At 39.3% G+C, this 23,767-nt stretch overlaps 1 protein-coding gene and 1 pseudogene across 2 annotated transcripts; both read right to left on the bottom strand.

Annotated features, from left to right (window-relative positions):
- Positions 1 to 5,657: 5,657 nt before the first annotated feature.
- On the bottom strand, positions 5,658 to 7,456 carry LOC149407268 (anthocyanidin 3-O-glucosyltransferase 2-like). Of its 2 annotated transcripts, XR_016296559.1 has the most exons (2): positions 5,878 to 7,456; positions 5,658 to 5,845 (listed from the first exon to the last, which is right to left on the bottom strand). XR_016296559.1 is itself a non-coding variant. In XM_089612422.1 (1 exon), the coding sequence occupies exon 1, from the start codon at positions 7,365 to 7,367 to the stop codon at positions 5,955 to 5,957; it is 1,413 nt and encodes a 470-aa protein (XP_089468548.1). In that variant the 5' UTR covers positions 7,368 to 7,456; the 3' UTR covers positions 5,857 to 5,954. The 2 variants fall into 2 exon arrangements, 1 of the variants encoding a protein (XP_089468548.1); XM_089612422.1 differs by lacking the exon at positions 5,658 to 5,845 and having other exon boundaries at positions 5,857 to 7,456.
- Positions 7,457 to 9,350: 1,894 nt separating this feature from the next.
- LOC149407267 (anthocyanidin 3-O-glucosyltransferase 2 pseudogene) lies at positions 9,351 to 11,108 on the bottom strand (annotated as a pseudogene).
- Positions 11,109 to 23,767: the final 12,659 nt, after the last annotated feature.

Genomic DNA, 23,767 nt, shown 5'->3' with positions numbered 1-23,767 from the left:
ACCCAAGAACGGCTATAAAGGGGCAGGCCTTAGCCGACTTCGTGGCAGAATTCTCCTACGCTCCCGATATGGGAAGAGCGGAAGCCGACCTTAGCGACGATACGCTAACTCGGAAAAGGAAGGTAGACCCAACGGGTCCCATCTGGGAGTTATACGTAGACGGAGCATCTAATGCTCGGGGGGCTGGCGCCGGAATAATCCTGATTAACCCCGACGGGGAAAAGCTGCGATACGCCCTTCACTACGGCTTCCAAGCCTCCAACAATGAAGCTGAATACGAAGCGCTCATTGTAGGGATAGAGCTGGCACAGAAGCTCGGCTCCCATAACCTGCGAATACACTGCGACTCGCAGTTGATCGTAAATCAGGTTAAAGGAGATTACATCGCCAAGGAGCCTAACATGGTCGCGTACCTGGCTAAGACGAATGCCAAACTCGATGCCTTCTCTTGGTTCGAGATTCACCAAATCCCGAGAGAACAAAATTCGGAGGCTGACGCGCTTGCTCGCCTCGGATCTGGCATCGACGAAGACGGATTGGGGACCGTACCCATTGAATCTCTCCTAAGATGCCTACATGGCGCAATCCAAGACGCCTACATGGCGCAACCTAAGACGCCTACATGGCGCAATCCAAGACGCCTGCATGGTGCGCTTAAAACGCCTACCTAGCGCGGCCTGATACGTCCACTTGACGCAATCCGGCACACGTAAGGCGCCTACGTAGAATGGCTGACCCGCAGTTGAAAATACTTAAAAACGCGAACCATCCAAGTGACTGGCGTGTTTTAAAAGGTACCCTGCTGAGGTAAAAGGATGGGCAAAACCATTGACACAAACAAATTGACCATCCAAGCATGCCATAAAAGATGAATGTGCGAAAACATTCGTAAGAATAAATAAAAAACTTTTCATAAAAGAAAGAGGCAATTGCCTCAAATCCTAGAAAGCATGCGCTAAGACAAGTACGCTAAAGGGAAAAATCCTAGTAAGCAAGCGCTAAGACAGGTGCGCTGAATGGAAAAACCTAAAAAGCATGCGCTAAACACTTGCGCGAGAAAAATAAATAAAGGAAAAGGTCACTCGGCGGGGACATCGCCTACAGGATTGGCTCCGTCGAGTGGTGGGAATAGCGAGTCGAAGAAGTCGAAGGTGACCCCCCGAGAAACATTCTCGGTAGCTGTGGCATCCCGACACTCCACCGCCGCTGCATGCCTTGCCTCCTCGACTCCGACATTAAAGTCGTCTTGAAGGTCGGACGCAAGCTGTTCCGCCGCGGCTTTCTCCTCGGTGACCTGAACCACCTCCTCCGCCAAGGAGTCGCGCTTACGCTCCGCACGAACACGGGCAGCCTCACTCGATGTAAGCTGGCCCTGAAGAATGCCAACTTCTTCTGTGCGCGATTCCAACTGACGTCGAAGGTCCCGCGCTTCGCTCCGGAAGACCTCCGTCGATCGAGTCGCCACTTCAAGGGCATGACGTTCTGTCGTTAGCTCCTCAGCCATCTTCGCCACCGCCGCCTGAGCACGGTCACACTTGCCGCGGGTAACTCCCAATTCCACGCGAGCCTCCTGAAGCTGCTCGCGGAGACTCGCAAACTCCGCCTTTGAGTGAGAACCTTGCTCGGCGTGGGCCAGCTGAGACTTCGCTTGAGCAAGCTCTTCCTGGGCACGGCTCATCCGCCTGATGAGATCGTGAAGGATCTTCTCACCCCGGGTCGCTCGAGCAAGCACCTGAGAAGGCAAAAAGATAATTTAGCAAAAGAAATGTTCATCACAAACAAGGCAAGGGAAACTTACTCTCTGTGCATCGGAAACGCCGTGACGAAAGAACTCCACGTCGCTGCTGGCCACGACGCTCTTCCACATCTTCATCGAAGATTGAGCGAGGCCCAGGGAACAATCCCCCTAACCTCCGCAGCCTCCACGTCAACCATCGAGTTTACGCGCTTGGAGTCCGAAGACGTGTCGGGTAAAGCCGAGGAGGAGGGTCGCTTCAAAGAAGCACGAGGACCACTCCCCGTCCGATGATCGGTATCGGGTTTCTCCCGACCGTTCCGAGCGGCAATCCGGCAACGGACCGCCGCCAACGACTTCGGGTCCCGAGAAGCCTTCGCTAGGCGCGCTCGAGCCCTTGCCCTAGCCGAAGAGACTACAAAAGCAACAAAAGTAAAAAACCTAAGCTAAAAACAAGAAGCAAGAAATGTGAAACATCGACATACCTTGCGGATCGCCACTCGAGAGTGATGAAGCGGCACTGGGGGCACTCTCGGTCCGCTGGCTAGGTGGAAATGGCGGGAACCACCCGGTAGAAGCCATCAGCTCAGGGGAACGAAATCGTTCGACGGCTTTCCGAGCCTCCGACATTCCCCGGATCTCATTCACAAAGTCGAGGTCATCGGCCCCTACGTTAGCAGAAAACTCGGCCAAGGGGCCGAACCGGAGCGGCGCGTCGCCAAAAGCCTCCGCCGAGACCCACACCCATGGTCGTCGATTATACTTCTCTGAATCGATGATCAGCTTAGTATTCCGGCGATCGCGGGCCACAAAGAAACTGGGTTGCCCGGGCGCAGGGAAGACCGCGATGAGATTGCGAAAATCACTCACGGTCATTACCCGCTCAGTCTGGCAATGCCACTCCATGTGACACATCGCCACTATGCGTTAGAATGCCGGGCTCATCTGACATGCATGCACCCCCAGACGGGCGAGAAGCTGCTGAATGATGGGCTGAAACGGCAGCCCCAACCCACAGTTGAGACTTGCAACTGAAACTGCGGCAAATCCACGACGAGGCCGGAAAGGACGGTCGCCCTGTAAAGGATGGAGAAGCGCCATGGACGACGGAATGGCGAATGCCTCCCGGAGACCAACGAATGTCCGGTAGGTGAGCGAGCTCGAAGCATCGACCCCCGAACAATCGAAGTCCTCGGGAGCAGCAAGGCCCTCCTCGGGATACCACTCCGTCCTAGCAAGCGACCTCGCCGATACTAACGCCTCTGCATCAGGGGTCTCGGGCTGAGAACCCCCTGGCTCCACGGAAGGGTCCTTGCCCTCCGACGCGACCGCGGCAGCTGCCGACGGTACCTCGGGATGCTCCGATGCGAGGCCTTCGGCCCCCGGACATGTCTTTGACTCACCTCCGGGATCTTCAGACTCGGGACCAAAGTCGTCCACGCAGTCTATCTCGTCGAGAACCGACTCTAGCGGAGTCACCGCATCCGCGTCCGTAGCATCTCCCGGCACGCCTTGAAAGTCCAAGTCGGACCGCGGCACGTCAAGGCGGACTTTGTCACGAACCCCCTCGCCAACTAAGTTGATCACGAGGCGAGGGGCAGGCTCCCCGGACGCGGGATGATCAAACTCCCCACCTGTATCGCGCCCAGTTGGCGCGCACTCTTCGAGAGGCTGAGCAGCGGGCACGGTCGCGCCCAGCTCGCCTTCCTCCAGCCACTGCTCTACTCCGCTTGGATTTTCTTCCACGTGCGAAGGAACTTCCCTTAATCCCGCGAAGAGATCATCATCTGCGTGTTCAGAACCCTGAAACAAGAGAGAGAAATCAATCTCGGGACTCTCAGCTGAGAAAAGGGGAGGGACATCCATAAGGCAAGCGTTAAAAAAGAAAACAAGCGTAGAGAAAAGAGAAAAAATAAAGTGAGGAATAAAGGAAAGGGGGGAGGTCTATTTATAGACTTCTGGGGGAGTAGGAGTCGAAATCCTACTCCCACAAGGAGCAAAATCGGAGTAAAAACTCCAAAAAGTCGGAGTTCTCCCGCGCGAGGTGAACCAGCCCCGCGCACGGGGCGCGCCGCGCGCCGCGCGGGTCATGCAGCACAGACCGCGCGCCGCGCCGTCCAGGGCGTGCGCCGCGCTGTCCAGGGCGCGCGCCGCGCTGTCCAGGGCGGGCGCGCGCGCGCCCTCTAAAAAAAAAAAAAAAAAAAGAAGAGGAAAAGATTTTTCCTAGGGGTCACAAAGCACAGGAAATATTTTCCTCAAACACCCAACTAGAAGAACAAAAAGTTCATCGCTGGGACGCCTCCCGAGCGACGAACTTGGGGGGCTAATGTTGTCGGTCGTTTTCGGAAAACCCGAGACGCCAAGAAGGCACGTCGCTCAAAGGGCCGATGGTCAGGCCGGAGGTCCTGAAGAGCGGCAGACCTTCAAGCCCTCGCCTAAACTCTTGACTCCTCGAGTCGAGCTTCGCTCCTCGAGTCGAGCCTTGAGTCAATCTCCTCGAGTCGAGCCTTGAGCCAATCTCCTCGAGTCGAGCTTCGTTCCTCGAGTCGAGCCTTGAGTCAATCTCCTCGAGTCGAGCCTTGAGTCAATCTCCCCGAGTCGAGTTTCGCCCCTCGAGTCGAGTCTTGAGTCAATCTCCTCGAGTCGAGCTTCGCTCCTTGAGTCGAGCGTTGAATTGTTCCTCGAGTCATTCTCGAGTCACTCCTCGAGTCAAGTCGCTAGTCGCTCTCGTTGAGTTGAGCCTTGCTCCTCGAATCGAGTCACTCTCGTCAAGTGGAAATCTTCATATTTCACGTGGGAAGAATGATATTCGAAGGCCCGCAAGAGCCCGGCAAGACGAGCCGTTCATCACGCGCACAACACGCTACGCCGGCCGGCCGTGCAGCAGACGGCGCGCCGCGCCAGACAGGCGCGCGCCGCGCGCTCTATGCGCCGCGCGACCTGCGTCGCGCCCGGTGACCCTCGCGCCGCGCCCGGTGACCCGCGCGCCGCGCGTTGTGCGCCGCACGCGCCGTGCGCCTCCACTTGATGGCATGCGCGTTCCTAGTCCCACATGGACGAAAAAGGGACCTTCTAAGGCTCCCAAACACCTATATAAACCCCCTCCCATTGAGGGGAAAGCCATCCCATTGAATCCTATTCAATACACAAAAATTCTCTTCATCTCCTATCGACACGCTCGATTTCTTACTCTCCTCTGCTTCTCTGGATGCCATATTTGGCCTGAAGCAGACTCTCTTCTCCCTCCCTCGTTCTCAAAGGTTCCGAAGCACTCACGGGGACTTCCCGGACGTCGCTCCCTTTGATCGAACGTTCTCCGGTGCTCAAGCACGCCCCTAGGGTTCTCGACTAGAGTTCCCCTCGCGCGTCTAACACGCTAGACGCATGCGCGATCTCCGAAGTTCTGAGACGCTGCCGAGGACTCCTCGCGCCCCGTCTCCTTCGTCGAGCACGCCTCTCCACCAAGGCTCCGCGCCTCATACTGCGTCCTACACGCTTGAACTACGTTCTGACCTGATCCCACGCACGGGTACGTAGGCAGCCGACAACCAAGGCACGGTCACTCCTCCTCCTCATCCCCTACCTCTCCCGAGAGGCGGGTTGATCGGAGAAAACCCTAGCTCGAGACTATCGAGTTCCCACTCTTGGCCCGGGTGCGATCACATGGTCCGACCTTGGATCGAACCGCCCGAGGTTTTAAATAGTTGTTCATTTTCGTGCGACAACAGAATGCAGTGCCGTATCCATATCCTTTGACGAAAAATACGGGACAAACTTGAAACTAATATCTTCAAGTTTAATCAACTCTTGAAAAATAATGAAAATATTATCTTCAACAGAATTCGTCTTATTATACGGGACAAACTTTACGCTCATCGACTTTTCTATGTGCACAACAAAAACATTTTCTTGAACGTAGTGTAATATTACGTGGCTTCTTGTACGATAAACCCATAACAAGGTGAGCTTGACTCATTCGTATCGATGAGAAAGAGAAAGGGGGGATAATCTTCAGAAACTCATTTCGACCAATCACCAACTAATTACATTCCCTTACACTTAATAATATTGAATATAAGTTTAAATCATAGGGTCAAATACGCCTTGATTGCAATATAACCTACGAAAAATTTGAACTGATTATGAAGTCTTGTACCATTAATTTATTTTTTTATCAAATGAAACGACATTACGAAATATATAGAAAGGAAGATGAACATCAAGGCAAAGACTCCATCACGTCATCTATGAAACGCGAGAGCGAAGTGTCAGAGGAGCCACCATGAAGCAGAGCTTTCCTGCTCTTCTCGCTCATCTCCTTTACCTTCTTCCTTACGTCACTGTCCCTTTCCATCAGCTTCACTACTCCCATCTCTATTTTCTCTGCCTTCACAACCGACTCTCCACCAATAACAGTCACGAGTTCCCTCCGACTCTCCATCGTGATCTCCACCGCCAAACCAAACTCCGTCACCAAAGCAAAGGCGTTGAAATGCTGCTCGGCGTATAGCGGCCACGTCCCCACCGCCACACCAAACCACAAGCTCTCCAGCGTCGAGTTCCACCCGCAGTGCGACACGAAACCCCCCACCGCCACGTGGCCCAGCACCGCCGCCTGCGGGGCCCACCCCACCACCTTCCCCACCCCGGCCGTCCGTTCCATGAAACCTTCCGGAAGCACCTCCGACGGATCATCGTAGTCTGTCGGGGCTGCGAAGAGCACCTTTTCGCTCTGCTCCCCGGGTCGGCGTAGGGCCCACAGGAACCGGACCCCGGTGCGCTCGAGCGCGATCGCGATCTCTCTCACCTGGTCTCCACTGAAGCTTCCCATGCTCCCGAAGCACAGGAACACCACCGACGAAGCCGGCTGTCCGTCCAGCCACTCCATGATCTCGCCGCCGCTGCCTTTCGGGGTTAGGTTCAACAAGGGACCAACAGGGTAAACCCGAGGGAATTTTGTGTGATCCAGTGAAGACAAGGCCTCTATCGCGCCCGGCTCGAGCTCCTCGAACGTGTTGATCAAAACCCCCTTGGACCTCGCGATCCCTCTGCTCATGTTGAGAAACATCGGAGACGATGCCTCATCCATCATCACAAAGGGCATGACCTTCTTCGGGACCGGGTGGGAGTAACCGGGGACGGCGAGCTCGTCTCCAATCTCGGCGCCGTCGCGGCTCTCCACGCAATTCATGAGGCACAGAAAGCTGGCCCCGGAAGTGAAGAAGACGTAGGAGGGGACGCCGAACTCATCGGCCACGTCGATCATGGCCGTGCAAAACATGTCGAGCACGAACCCGGCCACTCGGACCGAGCCACCGGAAGATATCTTTCTGACGGCGTCGCGGACGTGAGGCTTCTGGCTCTCGTGAAAGTTGGCGAAGAAACTCATCGGCGTCATGTCGGCTGGGGTCTCGTCGCGCGGAAGGTCGACGAAGTTGATGTGATCCGACCCGATTGAAGAGGAGAGAGACTCGGCGGTGGTGGGGTTTCTTTCGTAGGGGAATTTGAGGAGGAGCACAGTGATGAATAGGCGAGAGTCTTTGGTAACGAGGAGCTTTGCCATCTCTACCGCCGAGACCAAGTGCCCAGCTCCGGTCGCCGGGATAAAGATCAGCTCTATAAAAGTATCCATGTTTTATAACTCTTTCTCTTGACAACACGATCACTTGGTTCTTCGCTTCTTCTTATATGAGTAATGCACATATAAGTCATTATTTATTGAAGAAAAAAGATAAACCAGAATTTTCCACATCCACACGTACGTATATGGCTATATGCAGTTCATGAATTAAATTAAGTCAAGCAAGAGTGACGTCATTGCTTAGCAGGCATTTAGATTTTAGATTAATGCGTATGTGGGGTCATGTTGAGGAATCTGACTTTTCAGCCTTTATGAAATCAACCAAAAACGTCTATTTTCTTCCGCCTTATTCATGCATGGTCCTTCATTTGATTCTTTCTTCTGTCGTATAGTTCACCAACGCATGTTCTAAGTTTGATTCCACTGTTATACTCTTATTATGACATTTAATTTTGAAGGATAATTTTTTTCTTAAAATTAGAATTCTAGTATAATTATAAATAAAATGTTTGTAAAAGCTTTATTACAACTACCAGTTGTGTATAATATGCATGTTTTTGTTTATTTAAGTGATGATTATTTTTTTTCATTCTAAATATGAACTAAATTAATTTCGGGATTTTTAAACTTTTTAACATAACACATGTTCTTATCATAAAAATTTAAAACAGCCATATTACAACCTAAAAACACTATTTTCTTAATTTTCAACGATCAAAATTCCAAATAGGTTTTTCGCTTGAATTCATCATGCCATTATCGGCCAAAAAAAAGGTAATATATAACTAATATTTTATATCACAAAATAAGACAAGAACGGGGTCGGAACTGTCAAGATTCAAGAGTCAAGTAGAACACCACATCAAGAAGTGGATTTAAAAAAAGAAAAGAAATTATTGTAACTAATGACTACCTCTAATTAAAATTATAACTTAATTATTTAAATATTAATTAAATAGCTTAATTTACGTTTACGTCAACATAATATGACGCATGCAACTTGTTTGAGTTTGAATTATTTTCTTAATTTTGTAAGAGGTTTAAATGGACTATATGCCTAGAACTAATAGCGACATAAATACTTTAAGTTTTTTTTATGGATACACTTAATTACTTATATTCTTTTTTTTCGACGTATATAATATATATTGTTTAATTTAAATGTCACCGCTATTACTAAACTTTTTTGTTTTGATAGAAATACCATATGTCAGGCTCGTAAGGGCTAATTTGTCAAAAAAAAAAAAAAAAAAAAAAAAAACGTCTTGAGCTCATACAAGAAATTATTTTCATTATTATTTGTTAACTTATTTTCGTTAATAATTTTATTTATAATAAAGATTATCACTAATTTATTGTTTTATCGAGTCAGTAGGGGCATGTACTCACTGGTCCCCACGTGACTACGCCCCTAATTGTGACACGGCGAAGGAAACTGACCATTGCGGACTCTGCATGAACTGCATCCGAGATGGACATATCAGCCTCCACATTTATATTTATACTTCGATGATTTGTCAGACTCTCATATAACACTTTTTTACTGTAGATTTCAAACTCGAAAATATGATCAGGTAATCAAGTTGATATGTTAAAATCACAGGCGAACGCCGACAATAACTTTAGAAAGAGTCTTATATATAATTGATATAGGACTATTTTTACCCAATTAAAACAATAATAAGAAAAATATGCATGAGTTAAGACTTTTTTTTTTAATATTTGAATATTTGAGTTATAATTTTAATTAAAGAAATAGTCATTTGAGTATTTCATATAATTTCTTCAAAAATAACTATGTGTATAAAAGCTTAATATGATTATGAATTATTAAGGCATTTAGAGGACCAATTTCTAAATTAATTTCATAAATAATAAAAGCAAAAGACTATTCTAGTAGATGAATAAAAATGAGGAGCTATTGGTTTAGCCTAAATAAGCAGGCTTTTAGCTTTTTTTTTTTTAAATTCAAACGTTTTAAAGTGTTTTGTAAAAATAATTTTTAGTAAAAGTCGAAAAATGCTTATAGAAATTTTTTTTTTTTGAAAAGTTTAATTTTCGTAGCTTTAGAAAAAAAACCAAGCAGAATCTAAAATCTTTTTTTTTTTTAAGCAAACATATACTAAACACAGTCATTATGCGTTGCGTTTAATATGAAAAATGCAGAGACTTTACGAAACATAAAGATCATGGTACAATATCAAGCCAAAGACTCCATCACGGTGCTAATGAAACGGGACAGCGAAGCATGGGAGGACCCACCTTGGACCAAAGCTTTCTTACTCTTCTCGCTCATCTCCTTTACCTTCTTCCTTACGTCACTCCCCCTTTCCATCAGCTTCACTATTCCGATCTCAATTTTCTCAGCCTTCACAACAGACGACTCAACACCGATTTCAACCCGCAGTGGATTCCTCCGACTCTCTATCGCGATATCCACCGCCATCCCAAACTCCGTCACCAAAGTGAAGGCATTCAAATGCTGCTCCGCGCGTAGCGGCCACGTCCCCACCGCCACACCAAACCACAAGCTCTCCAGCGTCGAGTTCCACCCGCAGTGCGACGCGAAACCCCCCACCGCCACGTGGCCCAGCACCGCCGCCTGCGGGGCCCACCCCACCACCTTCCCCATCCCGGCCGTCCGTTCCATGAATCCTTCCGGAAGCACCTCCGCGGGATCTCCGTAGTCTGTCGGGGACCGCAGCATTTCGCTCTTCTCCCCGGGCCGGCGTAGGGACCACAGGAACCGGACCCCGGTGCGCTCGAGCGCGATCGCGATCTCTCTCACCTGGTCTGCACCAAAGCTTCCCATGCTCCCGAAGCACAGGAACACCACCGACGAAGCCGGCTGTCCGTCCAACCACTCCATGATCTCGCCGCCGCTGCCTATCGGGGTTAGGTTTAACAAGGGACCCACGGGGTAAACCGGAGGGAATTTTGTGTGATCCAGTGAAGACAAGGCCTCTATCGCCCCCGGCTCGAGCTCCTCGAACGTGTTGATCAAAACCCCCTTGGACCTTGAGATCCCTTTCGATATGCTGAGGAATAAAGACGACGACGCTTTTTCGTTCGGATCAAAGGGATAGACGTTCCGCGGGATATGATTGGCGAAACCGGGCAAGACGAGCTCGTCCTCAATCTCGACGCCGTCGCGGCAAATAAGATGAGCCATCATGCACAGCAAGCCAGCCCCGGACGTGAAGAACACGTAGGAGGGGACGCCGAACTCATCGGCCACGGCGATCAATGTCGTCCAAGACATGTCAAGCACGAATCCGGCCACACGGACCGAGCCACCGGAAAAAATCTTCTTGACAGCGTCGCGGACGTGAGGCTTTTGGCTCTCTTGAAAGGTGGCAAAGAAGCTCATCGGCGTCATGTTCGCTGGGGGCTCGTCGCTTGGGAGGTCTACGAAGTTGATGCGCTCCGACGCGATTGAAGCCGAGAGAGACTCGGCGGTGGTGGGGTTTCTGTCGAAAGGGTGCTTGAGGAGGAGTAGAGTGATGGAGAGGCGAGACTCTCTGGCGACGAGGAGCTTTGCCATCTCCACCGCCGAGATCAAGTGCCCAGTTCCGGTCGACGTGATAAAGATCAGTTCTATGGATGTACCCATATTTTTTTTACAATCTGTTTCTCTGTCCATCAGTTGACTGCTTGGTTGTCTTTATTTAAGTTTTCACACGACGTGTATTGATTTTTAGTTTATGAGTTCAAGCAAGAATAACGTCATTGCTTTGCTTGCATTGGGTCTGGAACATGTCATAAAGTCATAAACTATTGTTCCGACTCCCGTGCCAGAATGGCGTCAAAAACATTGCATCGGTGGGGTCAGCCTTTCAGAAGTTAACCCATATGACAAACAATGGTATTCCATGCGATGTATATTCAAAATATAAATAATGATAAAATCATATTGAAACATTTTATAAAAAAACAAAAAATAAAAATAAATTAACGTTCACCTTAGTGCCACAAGGCCAGGGCCCCCTTGTACAGGTACAACCTAAAACCTTGAGCAGGGTTCTGTTCCCAAATCTAATTATTTAGGTATTTAGAGGGAACAATGACTAATTTATTATATAAATAATAAAGCAAAGAATATTAAAATAGATCAATAAAATATGAGGAATTTTATTAATTTATGTAAATAAAAATATAAAAGGCCTAAATAGAAGGAAAAAATTGGGGGGACCCACACCCTTACTTTTTTCCATCAAGGTCCGCCCTAGTTACAATAGTGATGACAATTTTGGGTTCCGTGTTCGTATCGTAGTAGTGCTATATTAATCGCGTTTTCGAAAATAATTGTTAAAACCAAATTCGATCATTTATTAATTGTGTTTGAAATGTAGATCCAAATTCGACCGTTTATTTTTTCAAATAATTAACTAACTAAGCAACCAAAATTAGAGGATTTGCTCATTAGTCAATCTTTTGTAAATTTTACGTAAATGACCAATTTGATGACGTGACATCTTGTAAATTTGGTTGATTTTAGAGTATTTGCAAGATATTTAAGTCAATTTGGTCTTGTAAATAAATTTTTGTGGTCATTTACTAAAAACTTTCAAAAGGTTGGTTAAATGGTAAAATCGATTGTTTTATGTGGCTATATATCTATTGGATCCTAATTTTTTAATAGATCAATATTCATTTATATTAAACCATTTAATAATCGTGTTAAATGGTTTATTTAATCGTGTTTTAGTCGTTTTTTGCCATTTTAACTCAATTAATCATTATCAAATCTTAAAAAATGTAATAGTCATTTCGAGGCAAGTTACAGTAAATCTCCAACTCTGGTATTACGGAATGTAATAGTCAAAATGGAATGCTTTACCTGAGCTTGAATTGTAGATGCAGCATCCAACACTCCATCCTGAATCATAGAAGTATTACGGAACAAAAAACTGAAGGAGACTAAAAAGAATATTTTGGAAATCTTCTTGAAAGAATATTGGTACTCCATAACCTCTAAAAGTCTACATTTAACAATTGGATCCGGCAGAGAGAGCAACACTAAGGAACGAAGAGAGCGCTGAAGACTTCACTCAAATTATGCCAAACTGAAAAAAGTTCAATGACACTAACAACAAATAAATAAATAAAGATCTCTGTGAGGAATGTCAAAGAGAAATAAAATACAAATCTTTATCATGTCAAACCAAAAAGTTCAAATCCAACACACCAGCTTGTACAAATGCCAAAATCAAAGGTTTCGCAAATCTCAATCACACAAATTATAAACAAAGAACTAAATAAGGCATTTACATTTTGACCTCCATATACTCAACTTGCCTCTTAGTTTTTTTTTTTATAACTCTGCAATTAGTATGAGCTGTATTCATTTTGGCTATGATATGTTCATTAAGTCATTGTACATAAAATCAATAAAATAAAACAAAAATAAAAAAATTAGATGCAACAAAATAAATTAACACAGTTTTCAAATATCAAATCTACATCACCCGGTTTTTAAATTGTTACCAAATACTGGCCTTTTTGAACTCATCCAAACAATCGTCTTGTTCGCCAATGCACTTATCCATAAACATTGAGGCTTTGCTACTTAAATTATCTTTAGTCATAAACAAGATGTTACACACAATGTAGAATCAATGTATGTAAAAATCTATTCCGATCCAATATAAACCAATGCGCACAAGTATATTACAAAAAAAAATGAAAACTCAGTTCGGTGCAACATCACTTACGTGGGGGGACAGTTTACCTAGTGAAAAAAAAATTCATTATATGTAAAGTAATCAATAGTACAAGATGGTCTTATATGAACAATCCTCACTTCAAGGTCTTTTTCCTATTACTACCCATGAATTTCAACTCTGGCTCCCCATGAATTTGAGCTCCCTTCACTTCCACTCTCAAACACTCTCTCAAGTATTTGGTAATCTTCGATGTCAACGATCGTGAATGCTCAATCACGAAATCACAAAACCCAAAAGAATACTCCAACGTTTTATGAGACATGAATAGCGTCTAGATAGTCACACCACATGCGCCACACAAATAGTTTCTCAGTCTGTCGATCTTGCACATCTAAGAACATTAATTGAGTGAATGCGTTGAGAGACCATTAAGGGCATAACTTTTTCTTTTTTAGTGGTCAACACTTTCGGAAGTCGAAATAAGGTTTCCTTACCCATTCACGTGAAAATATATATATATATATATATATATATATATATATATATATATATATATGTTGAAGGTCTTCCGCGTATCATTGTAGAGAAATAGGAAACATACCATAAATATATATTCTGCGCACAACTGCCAAGTTGTTTCAACATATCGTGGAGCACGTTGCAAGACATCTTGTCGAGACAAACTTGCCATAAAAAAATAAGCCAACAACACACGTAATAACATTTATTGTGCTCATACTCCTTCAAAAGCATGTTCTACCTCTAAACCATCAATATTCTTCCTCACAGAACTCAAAAAATTGGGGAATTTTTTTTTTTCTTTTTATTGAAAACTAACACAAATAGGAAAATGTTTTGGAGGGGATGTAAAAAAGAAAGAGGGAAATGTTTTCCTCTATACCAATTTTAGTTTCAGGTTTTTTTTTCGGTAATAATTATTAGGCAAATTTTGTTTTGTTGGAAACGTGAAAGAGAATGAAAGAGGAGGTAAATGAGGAAACGAAAATTTTGGAAAATTGAAAACTCGAATTTATTGTTTTTTTTATATCAACAAAAATTAAAAATTGAATTTGAAAAAAGAAGGTAACAAGTATTTTACTATAACTAAAATCAAATAACTAAAATAAATAAAGTTGAATGTGATATGTTTAATTTATATAAGATTGTTTATGACTTTTCAAATTAAGGAGAACTTAATAAAACTGAATGACATTTTAAAATTTAGTGAAATTGATTCACTCTTTAAAGATAGTTACATTTATTATATAAAATAAATTCATAATTAGGTATTAATACATTTGATGCTAAAATTTATTTAACTTTACATTTCAAATAGTAATTAAATGCTAATAACAGATTAAAAAAATATTAGTGTCACACTAAATGACAATCATATGCATAGTTATTGTATTTCGGATGTCAAAACTAATTCGCGATTGATAAAATGAAAATATGATTCAAAGGTTGTTTTTCATGAATTACGATTGTTCAATATAATCAAATGACGCAATTATTATTATGAAAATATTATACATACTAGTTTTATTTAGTAATTGAAAGCAACTAATTTGTTGTATTTATATTTGGGTTATCAATTGAAAATCAATTCGACAGGTTCTAATACATGAATAAAAAATTGTTTATCATGAAGTCAATTGATATTAAATATATATTATTCTAAGTGAATTAAATTGACATAAATGTAGCTCATTTTTAATCTTACCCATAAAAAAATAAAATAGAAACTATAAGTTGTTCTCCTTGAATATAAACCTCAACCATATTTTCTTTTTATTTATAATTACAATTTTACATATTTTCTTTAGACTTATAATATTACATCACATTTATACATAGTTATATTTTACATATATATATATATATATATATTATTTTAGTAGTGTTTAATTGAGTAGTAATCATGCTATTATTTGTAACAATATTAGTTGGGTCATATTCATGCAAGTCGTAATCATATTTCGTGTCAACCATCTAATAATCGTGTTAATTGAATTTTAGCCGCGTTAATGTAATAGTGTCGTTTTAAACCAAAATTTAATCGTGTTAGCATGTTCGACCTAATTAAAAACTGATTCATCTATTCAGATCCAAATCCACTTTAAACGTCACATTAATCGTTTTGTATTTCGTGTTTGGACCCAATTTTCGTCTCTATGTTACAATGGCAAATAATTTGGTCCAAGGCATATTTTTGCCATAGAACCCATCATAAGAAAAACAATCATTTTACTATAACCATGATTAACAATCAAAATTATCGGTAACAGAAGAGTACTCGTGATAATAACACCTTTTTTTTTATTACATTGATAGGTAGAAGAAAAAAAAAAGGAAATGTGGCTAAATTTGGTAAAAGCAAAAAAATAAATAATCAAAGCTTTCTCTAAAGTGACATGTATTATAACGTGGTAGAATTAACAAATTTATAACTAACTAAACCACTAAAACTAAGAGATTTGATAAATAGTAAACTTTTTCGTAAATTTTAAATGTCATTATAATCTCCTGGACCTTTCGGGCTATCCAGAATTGCCCTTTGTGTATTTTCGTTTTTACTTGAATATATTTTAAGAAATTATTCGTTTGAATTTGAATTGTGTCATGCGTTTAGATTTGAAATTAATTATTCTGTTGTCTCAATCTTTAAGTGTCATATTATTTCCAAAAATATTGCTGAAATTATATTAGTGACCAAAATATGCGCAGCATTTACTTTTCTTATTTTATTTTGATACTATCATTGTTCACATTTATACATATTAGTAGATATTACATATATTTATAATTATTGAGACATATTGATTTATATTAACAAAATTATTTTATGTTTTTATTTGAATATTTTAGGCAATTATTCGTTTTAATTTAAATCGTGTTATGCGTTTAAATTTTGAAATCAATTATTTGGTTGACTCAATCTTATTAAGTGCCATTATTTTCATAAATATAATAAGCAGTTATTTCTACATAATTGCGTGGATTGGTGAAATCATATCAGCCCAAAATATATGCAGCAAATAGTTTTCTTATTTTGTGTTCATACAATCGTAGTTAACAAATATTTATAATAGTTTACACATATTAGTAGTATTTCAAATAAAACAATTGTCAAATAAGGATCGGATGCTATGTTCGCAATTAATGAAGTTTTTCTTTCGAGAGATCTTATAAAGAATGTTACGGAGGCTCCGACGCCAGGAAGATTTGCTGGAGTCAGCAAAGAAGAAGGGGAAGAATGTTGTGGATGATGAGGAAAGGACTTCTCTGGCGGACTCGCCGCGGATGACATTGCTTACAAAAACGACGGTGGTTTTTTGATTTCCAAGATAATGGAAAATCCAAACAGATTTCGTAATGATGTAAATAAAGTTCGTGAATACTTATATTTTTAATCTTTTTTACCAAATTTGCGTGTATTTTTTCTTCAGATCAAGAATTCACCACCATTTTTTTTGTTCCCTATTTTTTTTTAATGCCTGATTTGTTTAGGGAGAGAGATGGGTGTGTAACTATTTACTCTCATCGTTACGCAATAATAAAACTTAAGTAAAACACACACCTCGACGGTTATTCTGAGCACTTGGCCACCCACTACACACGTTCTGTGAGCGGTTATCCAATAACTGCTAGGGACGTGGGCTTGATCACTCCACGTAATCGACCCCACGCACTCTAAATAGATTAGGAAGTTGCATAAACGAGAGGAATCAACATCTTGCATACCAACAACTCGATCAGTAAGCTTCACCTATCATTCAGCACCCTCATTTACATTCTCTCTTTCATTAGATTCGTATGTACTTAGAGAAAATCTTGTCTAGACTCTTGGGGTTCTCGGGACCACGTGCTTGGAATAAAGTGCTTTTCGTGAGACAATTGTTATAACATTTTTGTCTACCAACATTATGTATTAAATGTGTAAATATGATTATAACTTTAATATCGTGTATAACATGTTTAAAATTGAAACATATATGTGCATATATTTAATGTATTATCATTATGTAATATTTTTTTTCATACGATCTACCGGTATATCGATTTTTCATAGAAAAAAAAAACGATATTTTTTTGGACAATTTTTTTCCGTTTTGCTACAAGTTTTTCAAGAAATTACTTTTCCATGATTTTAATATGTTTTATCACAACAAAGAACTTTTTCGTGAGCGTGGTGTACTATTACTTGACTTAGTTGGACGATAGGGCCCATAAGTTAACATCAGTCTCATACGTGCCGGTAAGAAAGAAAGAGTGGGGATAAGGCTCTCACTTTAATAATTATTTTTTATTTATTTTTTACTTTGTTTTTTCACTCCTTTAAACAATATTACAGATCATTATAATTCATTGTTGAAATACGATCGAAATATGCGTATTTTCACATTATAAAGTCTTGAACCACTGTTATTTTATGACAAATGAAGCGAATTTACGAAACGTAGATATAAATTATTTGCACAGGACTCCATCACGTTAGTTATGAAACAAAGGACTCCATCACGGCCCAGGCACAAGCCCGCTTGAGGCCCAATTTTTTTTAATCTCTAAATATATGTATTATATATAATATCTATAATACTTATCCTTGCTTAAAATATTAATATTCTCAAATTAAATCCCAAATTCTATTCATATTCTTCTTTATTAGATGTGTGTGATCTATTTGTGTATGCAATATTCTTTATTTTTAATCCAAATCCTTTGATGTGCATTGTGTAACGCCATAATACACACTTTATTCCACGTTAAATACCAATATAAAATTTTGTCAAATAGCACACACAATCCAATATTTTTAATATGAACGTTGTATGTTAAATGCCAATATATTAACTTGCTATAAGTATTACCTATACAATTACAAAAGATTTCAAAATAAAATGGCAAATGATTTCAAAATAAAATGGCTGTTAAGTAATATGAACGTTGTATGTTAAATGCCAATATATTAACTTGCTATAAGTATTAACTATACAATTACAAATGATTTCAAAATAAAATGGTTTTTAAGTAATATGAACGTTGTATGTTAAATGACAATATATTAACTTGCTATGAGTATAACAATACAAATAATATGAACGTTGTACATAATACACACTTTATGGACATGAACGTTGTACATAATACACACTTTATGGACGTTATTGATTTGATGATTTTTTTTTTCCTATAAATAATGGGTTTTGCTTCATTATAAAATTCACATCTTTCACTATTATAAATAATGAGACTCACTCGAAAATATGAAGGGCAGTTTAGACAAATTATATTCATTAACTAGCCTAATTAGTTATTCATCTAAAATCATATAAACTAACGCTAGTTTGTAATAGCCAAAATTTAAATAAACTATTTTGTTTATTTACCAAAAAAAATTTGCAAATATTTGTTGTAACTAGTAAATCCTCTACTTCATTTTAAGGATATAGCTCGAATTTTATCTTATTAGAAAAATAGCTCGCTAGGTTGAAGTTAGTTAAATTAATTAACTGAATAGTTAATTTAATTAAAAGGATGGTGTATTATTCTGTTAAAATGATGACATGATTTGCTTACACCGCATTGAATGATATATATATATATATATATATATATATATATATATATATATATATATATATATATATTTTAAAATGATGTTATAACCAGCGTTGAATTATCGGGACCTGATTTATACATCTACTATACGAAGATGTCTTTAATTACATTAATCGTCGGTCAGATTCTCATAAATAATTTCTGAGATGTCCAACAATTAGGGATGACAATTTGACCCGTTATCCGCGTTCCGGTCCGTTACCCGATTTATTCGGGTCGGGTAATACCTGTTCTTTTTGGGTAAACGGGTAATACCCGTTAAAGTTTTAACGGGTCTGGGTACGGGTAACGGAATAGTCATCCCGTACCCGATTACCCGGGACCCGACCCGTTAACTTTTAAATATTTAAAAAGATAATAAATTTTTATATGTTGCAATGAAGATGATAGCGTTGCAATGAAGATGACCAAATTTACATTGAAGATGATCGATTTGCAATGAAGACTTCTTTTGTATTATTTATTTTGAATTTTAATGTTCTTTATATTGTAATAGCACTTTGATATTTTTCACCTAAATTTTATTATTTTTAAACTTTATATTGTTTATGGATTTTTATTTTATAAACGGGTAAGCGGGTCTACCCGATCCGCTACCCTTTTTTTAAACCGGATAAACGGGTAACGGGTCCAATATTTTTAACCCGCTTATCCGGCGGGTACCCCCGTTACCCGGCCCATCTCAAAATCTAGGTAAACGGGTCCGGGTAATGGGTAAAAAAATATAGCGGGTTCGGATAACGGAATAGATGTATCCGGCTTTACCCGTACCCGTTGCCATCCCTACCAACAATAATTTATTTATTGTTGCTTTCAAATTCGAAAAACAAGATTAGGTGGTCAAATTGATGCGTACTGCAAGCCAGAAACTATATTTAGAAGGGGTCATATGTAAACAGTAAATTTTTAAAGATAAATATTAAATATATAAGAAAAATTGCACTGAGTAAGCCACTTGAAATGTTGATACTGCAATGTAACCAAAGTTTCACTCAACTTTCAAATTTAGTAATAAATAATGACGTGACTTTATTAGTCATTTAACAAATTGCTACATTAAAAAAATCGACTGAACATAAACATGTAGCCAACGTTTTGATCGTAGCCAAATAATGCAGCTTTAATACACATTCACTACTACAAATCGAGCTATTTGCGTCGCTTGAAAAGTGACGCAATAGGTCATTTGTGTCACTTTATAGGCGACGCAAAAGGCACTGCCGCAATAGGTCTGGGACGTCGCTTTTAAAAAAGCGGCGTTCCACGTGGCGCCACGTCGGATCTAACGCACAAATCAGTAGGGGCGTCGCTTGGTTAAAAGTGACGCAATAGGCTCCGCGTCGCTCGAAAAATGAGCGACGCAACAAGTATAAAAGCGACGCAATAGGCCCGGCGTCACTCGTTTATCAAGCGACGCAATAGATAATTTATTTTTTTAAAAAATTACTTTGAGCGCGAGATTCAAATTTTAAATTTTAAAATTCAAATCTCATGCCCTCCAAAAGTAAAATTCGAAAAACTTAAAACCACAAATAAAAATAATTAAATTAGAATTTTAAAATAACTTACCGGGATGATAGGCTCGGCCGTAAGCATGGATACATGGTCGGAGTGGCTAAAGGCGGTCGAGGAAGTCAAAACCGAGTAAAAATCTTGAAACCACAAGAAAATATGCATTATAATCGAAACCTAAAATTAGGCCGAAACCTCATAAAAATGTTAGTTTAAAAAAAACCAATTATATAAATGACCACAAACATACCTTAGACGGAAACAATGATGGTCAAAATCGTGAGTACCGGACGAACCTTCCAAGACCGAGTAAAGGAAACCAAGGTTGAAAATTGTGGGTTTGAGAAAAATGAGTGAAGAAGTGAAGAAGAAGAAGAAGAAGAAGAAGAAGAAGAAGAAGAAGAAGAAGAAGTGTGGTTGAATTCGATAAGTTCGGATTTTATACATGGAATCGTGCGTCGCTCAATTTAAAAGCGACACCCTAGATGATAAAAAGTGACGCAATAGATCAAAAGTGATGCATAGATTTAAAAGCGATGCAATAAGTTGAGCGTCACTCATTTATTGAGTGACGCAATAGGTTGAGGGCGTCACTCGTTTATTGAGCGACGCAATACATAAAAAGCGACGCAATAGGCAGGGCGTCACTCGTTTATCAAGCGACGCAATAGGTAAAAAAGTGACCCCCGCCACATGTCACCATATAATTGGACTTTGTGAACTTTCTAGCGTCACTTATTTAATAAGCGATGCTCAATTTAATCCCGTCAATCTAGCGTCGCTTTTTTACAAAACGACGTCCGATTAATTACACGTGGCGAATTGTGGCCACACCACATCATATTTTGACAAGAAAAAGAGCAATTGCGTCGCTTAAAAACAGCAGTGACGTAATAGGGGCGACGCAAATAGCCCTTTTTGTAGTAGTGATTGGCATGATTTATTCCATAATATTTTCTTTCTTTTTATAGTCTAATTGGTTGCGATATCAAATTTTTTTGGGTTAAATTCAGTTAATTTTCATTTATTCTACACGCGATATCAAGTGTTAGAAGATAAATTTTCGGTAACTGAGTAAAAAGATCAAATGAGGTTGTTATTTTTGCACGGTTGCCTATTATATTTTGCACGGATACCTATTATATTTTTGTATTAATTTTAACAATGAATTGCCTTTTAAAGTCTCGTTTTGATCGCAGCCAAATAATGCAGATTTAGTACACGTTAACTTGATCTCCTTTATTCCATAATATTTTCTTTCCTTTTTTGTAGTTCAATTAGTTGCGATATCAAGTTTTCTTGGGTTAATTTCAGTTAATTTTTATTTATTTTACACGCGATAAGTTTTGGGTGTCTAAAACGTTGGCCTGTATTTGGTTTCTATGATTTATATTACATAAGGATATCTCCGATATTTTCTAACAATTTATTTCTGTAAGTGGTTAGATTACAAAATTTATCAAACGTTGACTATATCTTTAAAACCATATTTGAAATTGGCTACGTCGTTAGATTACCTGGTATATAAATTGAAGGAGAAAAATAAATTAAACTTAAAATGAGTAAAAATAATTTTAACATAAAATTTTAATAACTATTAAATATTAAGGTTTGACCATTAGTAAATTAACTATAGTTTTACAATTAATTAGCTAAATAGCCGACTTAAACATTGAGAATTGCTAAATAGCCAACGTTTTTTAAATCTTAAGTAAATAGCCAGAGCCTTTTATCTACAGACGTAAATAGACGATTATACCAAAAAATATATCATTCTCGCCCAAAACTTATTACGTTATGATTTTAATTTTTTTAAAATTACAATAAATTGGGCAATTAATATTTCGCATATCAAAGAATTAAAGAAGACTAAATAAATTACCACACACAACATTCACTCAGAATTCATTTGCATTTCCTAAAAAAAAATTCTTCTCTCTCGCAAGGAGAAGAATCGGTGGAGCTTCGGCGATCTTCAAGAGACTCCCCCGTCGGACCCACCGAGGCTGCTCTGCTGCCTCTGATTCCACCGTTGCTGGTGGCGGTGATGCAGATGGCGGTGGTGGAAGAAGAGAAGATCAAAAGACACGCAGCGAAAGCTATCGCTGTCATGATCAGGACTGCTGCTGTAGCAGAGGCGGCGGCTGCGTTGGAGGAGGACACTGCGACGGTTGTGATTAAGGCCGTCTTCAAACAATCGTCCTCGCCCCGCTCATCCAGACCGGTTTTGATTTTACGGAGATATCGAGTATCGACGGATATTCTATAACAATTTTAATACCGACTACCGATTATATCGGTGATATATCGATAATCGACGAATATATCGACAAAAATCTTATAACAAAATATGTACCACTATTTATATTTTTAAATTTCTAATAAAACAATCAAATTTAAAATATACCTATAACTTTTTTCTTATAGATATACATTATTAATATTTACATTACTTTCTCAATATTAAAAAATGTAATAAAATAATTTTTTTCAAAGAAATTGTAATATTTTTTCTACTACATTACAAATATTCTTTAAAATAATAAAAAAGAATAGTATTATATATTTGATTATTTAGTCTATTAGTAATTTAGTATAGATATTATATATATATATATATATATATATATAATACGTTATTTGTCATACATATATATATATATATATGTATTATAAAATATAAATAAGGAAATATTGATAATATCATTATACTAAGTAAAATTAATAAGTAAAAGATACAAATAATAAGAAATAATAAATAAAGAAAAAATAAAAAATAAAGAACACACAAATAAAGCGATATTTTCAAATTTGGACGATATTTTGGATTTTTAAGTACTAAAAAAAAGATATTTTGTCGATACATCATCGATATTTTAACGATATTTATAAAATGATAACGATTATAATGGATATTTTACCGAGACTCTTCAAAAAATGATATATCGGCGATATATCACCAATATATCCCGATATTTTGAACATTGCGCTGGAGTCTCAGTAACGTTCTTAAAAAGCAAAATCTCGTCGATCGCGAACACCGCCATCAGTATCTTTATTTGAATTTTTTAAATTTATTATATGAAAATAATTTTTAATATGTGTAAATATTAAATATCTGTTAATATATATGTAAATTTGAACTACATTTGTATCAGCACAAAATAATAAAAGTAATTGTTGCGTTTATTTTTCGGTATTAATATGATTCAGCAATTCACGTAGTTATGTAAAAAATAATTATTTCCTATATTTTGAGGATAATGACTCTAACACGATTAAGTAAACTAAATAATTAATTTCTAAATTTAAAAAAATAACACAATTCAAATTTAAATGAATAACAGTAAAAAATATTCAAATAAAAACGTAGAATAACTGTGTTAATATCTGTTAATATGTGTCAATAACTGTAAATGTTTGTAAATATCTGTAAATACGTATAAATGTAATCTACTATTTTAAAGAATACAAAACCAGAAAAATAATTATTGCGTATATTTTGGGTATCGATATGTTATCATGAATCCACGAAATAATGTAGAAATAATTGATTGATATTTTTTTGCTAATCGTTCTTTAATAATGAGTCTATCAAACTAGACATGTACTTTTTATTTATAAAGTCAGACCAGACATGTGTTTTAATTT

The sequence above is a fragment of the Urtica dioica genome, chromosome 1 (genome assembly GCF_054948205.1).
Source record: "Urtica dioica subsp. dioica isolate 48M chromosome 1, U.dioica_male_clone48M_v1_H2, whole genome shotgun sequence".
In the NCBI taxonomy this organism is placed as follows: domain Eukaryota; kingdom Viridiplantae; phylum Streptophyta; class Magnoliopsida; order Rosales; family Urticaceae; genus Urtica; species Urtica dioica.
This window is presented reverse-complemented; position numbering and strand designations above follow the sequence as displayed.